Source organism: Cyrtonyx montezumae, unplaced genomic scaffold (assembly GCF_038088225.1).
Source record: "Cyrtonyx montezumae isolate F1298 unplaced genomic scaffold, pur_monq_1.0 scaffold_51, whole genome shotgun sequence".
Taxonomy (NCBI): Eukaryota; Metazoa; Chordata; class Aves; order Galliformes; family Odontophoridae; genus Cyrtonyx; species Cyrtonyx montezumae.
Window position 1 is genome coordinate 524,222 of NW_027072058.1, and position 10,460 is coordinate 534,681.

Genomic DNA, 10,460 nt, shown 5'->3' on the forward strand with positions numbered 1-10,460 from the left:
TGTGAATCCAGGCACAGCCCCCATCAAGGACACCAACAAACAATGTGAGAACCTGATACACAAAACTGCACACAACTTTCCTCCCCCGCTGTCTACAGTCTTTGGTAATCTCAGGGGAACAGTGCACCCAAGGGAAGTTTTATGCAACTCAACCCGGGAACAGAAAGAACATCTGAAGACGGGCAGCACTTCCAGCCAGAGCTCCCACTCAGCTTCCAGAAGTGACCCAAGACCTGTTCAATCCTGCTGCGTCCTGTTTGACAGAGACCAGTGCTTACAGGTCAGAGGAATCTGAAATTCCCGACTCATTAACTGGAATATTGCACTTGGCAGACTGCCTCCAGCCAACACGTGCTCAGTGAGAGCCACCTTCCAGGACCTGCACTCACTTCCCACATCTGGGAGTCCGTGCCAACAGCACTGAGTCCTCTCCCTCCTCATCCCCACTCCACCTGCCCACGGAGCAGACGTGGAGTGCAACAGCACACGTTTGTTTGTTTGACAGGCTCCACTCCCAGCACCAAAGGACAACGCAGAAGGATGAGGCAGCTCCTCCAGAGGACACTGCAGAGCAGTGGAAGGGATTTCCTTCAGGGAAGGGTCAGTTTCAGGTTGAGGTCTCAAAACGATGCGGAGGCTCATGATAAAAAGAAAAAAAAACCCAAACGAACCAACAAGAGCACAAAAGGAACAAACAACCAAACAGGAAAGGTAAGTTCTCAGCTGCAGGAGGGCACGTAGAGTGAGGGAACGCTAGCACTGCTCTTTCTACACGTGTCGTACCTTTCTCCAGCGAGGGCTGTGGGGATTAAGCTACTACCTATCAACGTTAGTGCTGTGCTGTAATTTACGGAGAAGGATCTGCGTCAGGTCAAAGGTTGTGAAGCTTATTCCCACTGCAATCGGCCCTTTGACCCAATTCATGCTGAGTCCTTTGTACAAACCACGGATTAGTCCCTCTTCTCTTATAATCTCCTGCATGGTGAGAAGGATGGAGCTGTACGTGTGTCCCATGACCCCTGCTGTCTGCATTCGTCGGCGAACCACGTCCAGGGGGTACGAGGCCGACTGGCCGATCAAACCTGCACAGGCACCGAACAGAAGCCGCTCCGGAGGGGATGGCTGCGATTTCCCACTGTGATCTGGGAAAGAGAAAGAAGCAGAGTGTGGAGAGCTCCTGGTCATACACATAGGACTGAGGTCAAGTGGGCCAAGAGCCAAAGAGAGGACCGAGTGCCAGGGCTGCTGGGATGTTGTTCCCTATTTGGATGGTAGCTCAGCTGGGGAGTAACTGTGTGTCCTCTCTGCACTCGGGACTTGCAGAGGAGCAGGAAGAAGAAAGATGGAAATGCTGCTCTTGTGCAGCTTGCCCTCTTCAAAGTCCGGGACTGGGGAGAGGGAGGCACAAGGCATCATCCACAAGTACAGAACTTAACAGCTGGTCAATGCATCACTGAATTTAAACACCTGAAATTAGCCAAAAGCTTAACACCACTTCATCTGAAAGCCAAGAAAACAAAGGCTCCATTACCTGCATGCAGTTTCTTCAGTGTCTCGTAGGTGAAGAAGCTGAGCCCAGCATACGGAATCACTCCAAGGATGGTTGGTGTAAATCCCCTGTACAGTGTTTTCAATCCTTCCTCTCGGGATATTCGGATGAAGACGTGAACAATGTTGCTGTACCTAGCACGTGGACACAGGAAAACCACATCTGCGCTAGTTAGTGCCTGCACACACGGGCAGTGTTTCCAACAGGGCTTTCTGAAGGATCAACAATTAATTAATTTGGCTCTGAGCTCATCAGACAGCTCAGAAAGGATTTCAGAAACCTATCTGCAAGTAGAGAAGCCAGTCATCAGCTCTCCTCCAGCCCTATTGCAATATGCTGTCCTGTCTGCGAGGTCTCCCCGAGGTGCTGTGCCAGCTGGCCTCCCAGCAAGCCAACAAACAGGTTTTTCTGGGGAGGTTTTTGACTATCCATCTCCTTCCAGTCCCAGGACTAAGCAGGGCTCTGGTCATTTCATCAGTGCTCAGACCCACGCAGTATCACGTTTATTACACCAAAGGCTCCGAGCAAGAAGTGACCCAGAAAATGGGAATAAAACCGTGTGACCTTAAAGGAAAGCTCTGTTTGTTCGTGGTGGTGGTACCTGCTTTCATTAGGCACTTACATCTCCTTCGGCGTGACAGCCATTCGAGCACGGACCATATCCAAGGGGTAGGTTAACATGGCAGCTGTTGTGCCTGCCAGAGAGCCAGCAATGAATCGAGGAAAGGGTGTCAGCGCTCTAAAGTAAGGTGAGAGAAGAGACCAAACAGATCACCTGGAGGTGGTAATGCATTGTGGCTTTCCAGCAGGACTCTAGCAGCTACTGAATCCCTTTCCTGTCTGTGTACATAGGGTGGGTATGGGTTGGAGCAGCTGTGGTTTGCCACAGCAATTCCAAACTGAGGTCTCGGAGGACTCTGAGCACAGCACTCCTGACTTGGGGTGTCTCAGACATTGCGTGTCCAAGAGCAAGAGGCTCAGGCTGCACGCTGGTAAGAAGGGCTCAGCTAGCAGCAGAGGGCTGTGTCTCATTGCTTCTCCTGCTTTGTCTGCCCACACTCAGCACAGGGACACGTTAACTCAACGTCTAGGCCACTTCTTGCTCACACCTCTAAAAACAGTCTTCTCACAGAGGTCTCCCCTGTGCAGAACCCAGCCCATTGCTCAGCCCCCCTCGCACGCTGCTCTGCAAAGCCAACACGAGAGGGGCTGCCACAGCCCCATAACGAGAGCACGACGAGAACAGGCCTGCACAACGCAGGCAAACGCGCTCCCTCCCCACAACCTACAGCCCCACAGCATGCTGCTCTGCAAGGATCAAAGCCACGCTGCATCTTACTTTCCCTGGAAGCCGTAGTAGCTCCCCAGGAGCTGCTTGTACTCCTCGTGTGCACAGAACTGAATGGCAGCATAAGGGATCACGCGCACCATGGTGGCCGAGTTCCCCCTCCACAGACTCCAGAAGCCCTCGTTGAGGTAGGTGCGATAAATCAGCCTGTAGGCTTCCTGCAGGCAAGGGAGCAAAGGTCAGATGGGAGATCATGATAAGAGGAGTCCAAACAATAGAGGGGGAAAAGGTGACCCTATAGCTTAACCCCTCCAGAGCCTCCCTGCCCCAGCGAGGTGGTGTCAGCTGTTACAGCCCCGACTCTGGAATGAGATAACTGAAACCTCTTCTCTAGGGAGGCTGATTCACATACGTTAAGAGCAAAAACAACAGGAGCTGGGAAAACAGAGCTTTACATCTTTGTTTTGTCTCTGAGGGCAAGGCACAGAGCTGGACTGATGGTTTTTTTCCAACCAAAATTAATCTTCTTAGTATAAGACAGAAACATTTGGATTACACACATTAGCACAGCATGCACGGAATAGCTGTGATGCACATGCAGCAGAACGTCCAGCATGCCACGGGAGGGATCAGTGCCTGCACTCAGATTTCCTATACATCCTGAAACAACTCCAGGGGCAACTGGGGGAAAGGAAGCAACCACGGGAGGAGAAGGGAAAAGCTCAGAGCCACCTCACTACAGCTGCTGCCACATCACAGGTAGGAACTGTCGGATGGGGATCAAGTCCCCTCCGTGCTTGGCAATGGGCAAAAACAGCAGCAAGAGTACTAGGAATGCTACTTCCAATCCTTCCCTCTGTGCTCTTTCACTACAAGTGCTGCTCGTGAAACCCAGGTAAGGCACAAACAAACAGAAGATGCTTTTAAGGCGATATTACTACCATTAATCAAACACTTCGGGTGAACGGGAGACAGACACACCACCTCACCTTGGCAGAAAATCTTTTTGAAGACACTAAAAAGGAAAAGGAAGCGTTAGGTCTCAGTACACTTAGATGGATCAAAGAAACCATAGCAGCATTTTATCTGAGAAACAGAAATAAAAGCAGAATTAATGCAAGAAAAAAATAAAATAGCGATCCTTTGTAACCAACAAAGGTTTCCCCAAGGTTGGGTCTGCCTGGCAGACCTGGAGTTCAGTTCTCCATCTGCTTTTGGAAAAGAATAAAAAAGAAAACGCTCCGTTTGTCACTCCTTAATTTAAAGGACTAAAAAAAAGCAAATAACAACATCAATTAAAGAAGGGCACTGCCAACCACGGATGTGAGCAGAGTGTTTCCACGCACAGGTTGCAGCCCAGTGCACAGCTCTGTTAGCAGAGGCTCCACGCTACAATGCCTTCATCCCCACAGAACTCAGATGAACACTCTGCTTTTCTCCTCTTGCATCCATTCAAATTGACAGCACCTCTTTAAGTATGGAACAAGGGAGGCCTGGGGAAGCCAGCTTGATTTGGCAGACAGCAGCTCTGCTTTGTAACATCCCTGCAGCAGGAAGGAAACCCAGGCGAAAACCCGGACGGCAACGCTAATGAAACGTGCTTCCAATTAAGTCTCTGTTGCAGTTTCTTTCAAACTCCTTTGAGACTTGGAACCTCTCAAGTGTGTCAAACAATCACATGCAAATACATTTTCACCGTGCCGCTCCTTTCTGCGATTCAAAGCTTTCTTTTTTTTTTTAATTTAATAACTAAAACCACTCCGATCACCGCTCCGAGCTGACTCTGCAATGGAAAAGAAACCTCTCCCCCACTCCCACAGGAATTCAGTCCTCAGATCAAAGGACAACATCCCACGTTCATGTGACCCCAAGATGCTTTCCCTCCTCACAGAGGATCGGGGTGGAAGCCTCCAGCACAGCAAGAGAGTGGAAAACCCACTAGATAAGAAATTGGGCAGAACGGGCAACTTTTAGTCATATCCTCTGCAGTGAGTTTAATGGGTCAAAGCAAACAGGTCCTGTACAGCACACAGGGCTGCATGTGTTAGTGGTGATTTCTGTGGACAGCTGATGACTCAGCCCAATTCGGCAGCTCCCATCTCACCTCTGAGCCTGACATCCCAACCTCAGATGAACCACAGTGCTCGTTGTGCTGGGGAAGCACAGCACGTCCTCAGCACTCACAGCCACAGCCCCCAACTGCAGCCTCACCTCCCTCATCTGTATCCCTGCTACGCCGAGATTGGAAATCACGTCAAATGAAAGTCAATTGAAAATTAAATCTCGTCCAGGGATTACAGTAAACCTACCCAATTCATTTAATCTGGGATGTCAACTAGATTTAAAACTCCTGGCCTCACCAAATGTTCACCCTTCCCATCAGGACGAAGGATGCAGCTGGTGGCTCTCACACTTCAATGGGAGAACTGGGAGGAGCCCGTGGTGGGGCTGAACCCCAAACCCCACCTCATGCACGAGCATCTTCTATTCCAGTTGGCTGAGCATCACCATCAGTTACACATTAAGTTGAAGGGTTCCCAGAAGCATTTTGAAATACAAAGCTAGGTATGCCAGCTTCATTGTCTCTTGCAGACACTTTTCATAATCAACCTCAACAGCTCAGCTGGAATAAAACACAACTCTTATGAGAAAAGGCTGCACAAGAGAGGCTGCTGCTCTCCTCAAACGTAGCCCTTCCACCACCCAGCTGCTCTGCACCCTCCCTTATGGCACAGAATGCTCATGAGCCACAGCCAACTGTCCCCAGCCAGTGGTGCGTGCACCACGCTGCTCTGAAATAGCAAAGCTCTTGCTGACAACCACGAGACCAGGATCCAAAACTGTGTGATGAACAGCTGATTGACATCTGCAATAATCCCACCAAAAAAAAACCCCAAACAATAGGTTTTCAGACCCGATGCAATGTGGCATTGTGGCAGTGTCACTGCTCTCTGTCGCATCCTGCCTGCTCCCTGCAGGCTGGGGGACATTCTGGCTGACCACGTTTGGAGCTGGTTTGGTTTTTGTTAGCAGTAACGTCACAGTAGCTTGCCAAAGCCAGCAGGACTTACCCTGAAACATGATTTTTGTCCTGTCCAGTGGAGCTACTGCAGTTTTAGCAACAGCACCAGCCAGTGCACCAGACATCAGGGAGTTAAGCACTTTCTTCTGCTCCTGGATACCCTGGAACAAAGCAGTGTTCAGTGTGACTTGGTCAGTCCTGAAGAGGAGCTGTAATGTTTTACCTTTGCTACTGCATTTCCTCCCACCCAGGGACACGGGTGAACCAAACCCAGGTGTGAGCATCCACTTTTAGCAAACATAAGCTCTACAATACAACAACAACCCGATCACACACACATCTCAGTGCAGTATCTCAATCACTCTACGCTGTTTTGTCAGGTTGTTGGCAAGGACTTCTCTGTCCCTTCCAGCCTGATGTAGAAATGTTCTCTACCTGTACTTTCGTTTCTCTTGAGACAGCAAAAAATCAGTGCTGGTGTTTTGGAAATGTTAACATTCCCTTCAAAACAGTACATTCCAAGCACAATAAATTCCAGGCCAGATCACAAAGAACAAAGATTAGACGTGTGTGCCAAAACACAAAGTTCCAAGGTCTGCCACTCTCACGTGTACTGCCTTCTCCCCACTGAGATTCCTACACACAATGTCACTGCTTATGATATAACCACGTACAGAGATGCATTTCTCTCTTGCCCTTGCACCAACACACGAGCCTTATTTCTACTTTGTCCCCAAGATCCTAGGAATAAGACACGACGGGCTTCCCACTATGATAAATGGAATGGAAGTGTTTCTGTTATTGACATTCCTGCCACAGCTCATATTTATAAAGCAGCTATCTTCTTGTAACACATGGGCAGAAAGCAAGTAAATGACTTGCAATCTAACACCGTGAAGGTTATGGGCTGAGAGACAAGTCAAGCTGAGGCTTAAGAATGTAAACTTCTGATATGCTTTGTGTTTTCACGGAGGAGTTAACGCTTTTCCTCTCCCCACCAGCACGTTTCCCAGCTAAAACATCCATTTTTTCATTACAAAAACACACAGAGGGGAAAACCAAACGGAACCAATCTCTGCTGATCCGGTGCCCCACGCACAGCAGCACTGTGTGAACTTCAGACTGAGTTTTTGGCTTCGTTCCTCCAGCAAAGTCATTCCACACGAGCAGAAACTCCGAGCTAAACCAGAGCAAGGTTCAGCAGCACCTTCTCCTCTGGTGTTCCTAACAGGAGTCTGTGACAGCAGTGAGAGCAGTGAGAGCAGTGAGAGCAGTCCTCCTGGCTCTCTTCCCAGCTCTGCCACCAGCGACGTAACAAGACATAACCTTGAATGAGGAGCACAGCCCTGCCTGCCCATCAGCCCGGAGCAATGCCTGGCTGCTTCCCGAGGGCTGGAGCTGCTCAGCCATCCTCAAAGTGCAGTTACACGCTGCACAGCTCGGACATACACTGCAGCCCCTTCAGACTCACAACCCAAATCCCACTGATGCTCCCGCTGAGGTCGCCCAGCTCTAGGCTCACCCCACAGCACACAGTCCCCAAGCGCTCGCTCGTACCTCTGCTGGAAGATGAGCTGATGCAGTTGGCTCCACATCCTGCCCTTTGAAATCCACTTGACCTTCTCTCACACCATTACCCATACCAGTTGCACTTCCAAGTGGGCAGAAGGGCTCTGGCTCCTGAATGGGAAACAAGAACAAAATAAGTGTTAGCATCAACGGCAGCAAATACTCAGCTCTTAAGATATCTGGAAGGAAAGGAAAGGACCAGCTCCAACCCCAAGCCAGAAGGCCGGCCCAGGGGATGCAAGTGTAGGCATGACAGCAATGGGGCAGAGGAGTGCTTTGGTGCAACCTAAAAGCTGTGTCATTGACCACATTCATTGTTTCTGTCCCCTTCCATTGCTTACAGTGAGGATTAAGGCTGTTGCTCATTCTGACTGTTCTGCACCACTTGGATACTAGAGAAGGCATACAGAAATTTAAAACCCAGACCTGGAAAATGGAAAAAAATATCCCCAAAGGCTGCCATAAGCCACTGGAGGTTATTTTAAGGGCCTCACACGTGCCATGAGGGCTGCGTGGATGACATTACAGCCACACACTGAGCGCAGCACATCAGCAGCTGCACAACTCCCTCCCTGCACAGCTCCAGTTAAAGATGGGCCCCCCAGCTCTGCACTGATTCACAGATGGGGTGTAGCTACAAAAATCCGCTTTCTAAGCAACAAGATTGCTCCAAGAGCCCCTTTTCCATGGCGTTAGCTTCCTTTCAAGATACACAAGCTTGGGAAATCTGGATTCCCCAATTGCTCCCCAGTATCCTGCATCAAGTTGCTTCATCTCTGCCCCATCCTGTCCCTGAGAAACCCGAGCCACAACAGCTTGCATACTCCAAAAGGCCACCTGAATCAGCAGCCTGCTGTTTCTAATTACTACCTGTCGTTATTCCCTTCTCGGCTCACATAGCTGGAGAACACCAAGCAGAGCAGGGAGAGCTCCCGGGCAGATCTCACCCCCAGGAGAAATGTAGGTCACAATATCAGATTGATCTCTACCAAAAATAAACCCACCAAAATAGACCTCGTGCTGAAGAGCTTCAGAATGCAACGTGCAACTGTTCTAAAAAGCGACTGCGAGGGATGATGAGAAAGATGACTGAAAGGAAATCTCTTATCCTAAACTGCTATTATTGAGCTTGGACTTATTTTGGAAGACACATAAATGCTCCCAACTCTTGTCCTTGATGCTATTCAGAGCTGTTTTTTCCTGCACCTTCAGTGCCTTGCGGCCTGATCCTACAGCACCTGTCCACACGCTCGGTGTTACACAGCAGAGCTGCCCACGTGCTTGATATAAATGCAAGCCCTACACTTGTGGAGCATTAAACATGAAAGCAGCATCAATTACTTGCACTCCATTTGCTCCCTGCACAGCAATGCAGCAATGCCTTGCTTTGGGGGTGGGTCGGATTCTGACTTCTTGGAGTTACTGAGTTCTGGCTCTTATGAGTAATGGCACATATCAGAGACAGAAAATAAAGCTTTGCTTTTCAGTTGCAATCCAGATTTGTAAAGCTCAGCCATTGGAGACCAGACATTATCTGGCATGTATACACACACGTATGTAGGTATATGTGCATCAGGCTCTTTATTAAGCAATCAGTAGAGACCCAACACCAAGCAGCTGGACACGCTTTCACCCCTCACACTTCACCCAGCCCCTACACATCCATTACTTACATTTCCAAAGCCACGGGGAACAAGAAAAGAATGGCTGCAGGTGAGATTTGCTTTTTGTAACGCGTCGGTGGCTGCTGCACAAACCCTCACTGCAAGGACCCCCCAGCAGAGCCACCCTGTCCCCTTGGAGGACGTACAACCACAAAGCAGAACTGCTGGAGAACACGAGTTCAAAAGTTAAAGAGGTTTAATGAGTAACACATGCAGTGCTGTTACACGGAGCCCACGGCAGCAATGAGAGCATGGGGGGCACACATGGGCCCCCATCCCAATGCTGGGCCCCACTGCTGGGCTCAGGGCTGTGCACAGCTGAATGTGCACTCAATGAATACCTGAACGAGTTCAATCATCTGTCAAATGACAAGTCAGACCTTCTGCTTTTCTTGGTGGTGATTTGGATGGAAAGGGCAGGTGAGGTAGAAGCAAGCTATTCAGGTGATGGAAACGACCCAGCAGGAAGACGTCTGACAGGCAGGTGCCCATTCACTGTCCAAAGCATGGAGGATTCAGAGGAAAACAGCTCCAGCTCATCAAGCCGCTGGTGAATCCAACCCTGATGCTTCCAGATGTTTCTCTTCTAGATGAGCTTCCAGATGTTTCTCTTCTAGATGAGCTTCTTTCATGCTTCCAGATGCTTCTCTTCTTTTCATTGCATCATTAACGTCTCCGCATCACCAACAGAAGCATACAGTTCAACCAGGGAAAAAAGAAATCTTGAAGAGCTCCTGCAAAAACCCTCTCCCTCTTTCCCAGGCAGGGAAGCAGCGCCCGGGGAAGCTGCTCCATTAGGTTCCCTTCAGTTGTTAAACTGAGCAATTGAGCCTGACAGAGACAGAGCCACGCACCGCACCGCGACTTCGATTCGCCCTTGGAGCAAAAGCATCTCAGAAAAATCACAGGAGGAGGGGGATGACCTACAGCAAGGTGGTCCCCCGAGGTCCCTCATTGCCTTCCAGTTTGATTAAGCCATTAAAAATCAAACGCAGCGATGCCCTGCAGGCTCAGCTCCCATCAGTCACATTCATCTTCCGACTGCACACAGATCCGATCCCAAAACAAGAACGAGGAGCGGTCACATTTTCCCTTCAGAAGTCTGTTCAGAAACTGTCAGTGTGATTCGGAAGACCCACTGACAACCTAATTAGCAGCCTCACTAAACGATGCTACCTGGAAGCGTTTCATTTTTTGGGGCTCCTGTCTAAAGCTCCGCCGGCATCGCCGAGCTCACTGCTCAGATGGAGCCAGGACACTCAGCTCTAATCGAACAGCGGAACGAACACGTGAGCCACAAAACAGAGGGGATCTTGAAAAGGAAAAACTGTGCTTCGTTTTTCAGTTCTAAAAGGACCCTGCTGCTGC

The 10,460-nt window shown here is 49.6% G+C and overlaps 1 protein-coding gene across 2 annotated transcripts; it reads right to left on the reverse strand.

Moving 5' to 3' along the window:
- Positions 1-438: 438 nt before the first annotated feature.
- Positions 439-9,181, reverse strand: SLC25A42 (solute carrier family 25 member 42). Of its 2 annotated transcripts, XM_065748748.1 has the most exons (8): positions 9,102-9,181; positions 7,417-7,539; positions 5,909-6,020; positions 3,827-3,852; positions 2,889-3,055; positions 2,172-2,288; positions 1,532-1,683; positions 439-1,142 (listed from the first exon to the last, which is right to left on the reverse strand). In XM_065748748.1, the coding sequence occupies exons 2-8, from the start codon at positions 7,498-7,500 to the stop codon at positions 817-819; spliced, it is 984 nt and encodes a 327-aa protein (XP_065604820.1). In that variant the 5' UTR covers positions 7,501-7,539; positions 9,102-9,181; the 3' UTR covers positions 439-816. The 2 variants fall into 2 exon arrangements, with proteins under 2 accessions (XP_065604820.1, XP_065604819.1); XM_065748747.1 differs by lacking the exon at positions 9,102-9,181 and having other exon boundaries at positions 7,417-7,619.
- Positions 9,182-10,460: the final 1,279 nt, after the last annotated feature.

Bases quoted from the DNA above. Each gene is read 5' to 3' on its own strand.
- SLC25A42 (XM_065748747.1), bottom strand. From the start codon at position 7,575: ATGCTAACACTTATTTTGTTCTTGTTTCCCATTCAGGAGCCAGAGCCC. The intron at 2,289-2,888 runs GTAAGATGCAGC...ACCTTACTTTAG, and splicing joins TACTACGGCTTCCAGGGAAA to AGCGCTGACACCCTTTCCTC. The intron at 1,143-1,531 runs GTAATGGAGCCT...TCTCTTTCCCAG, and splicing joins ACTGAAGAAACTGCATGCAG to ATCACAGTGGGAAATCGCAG.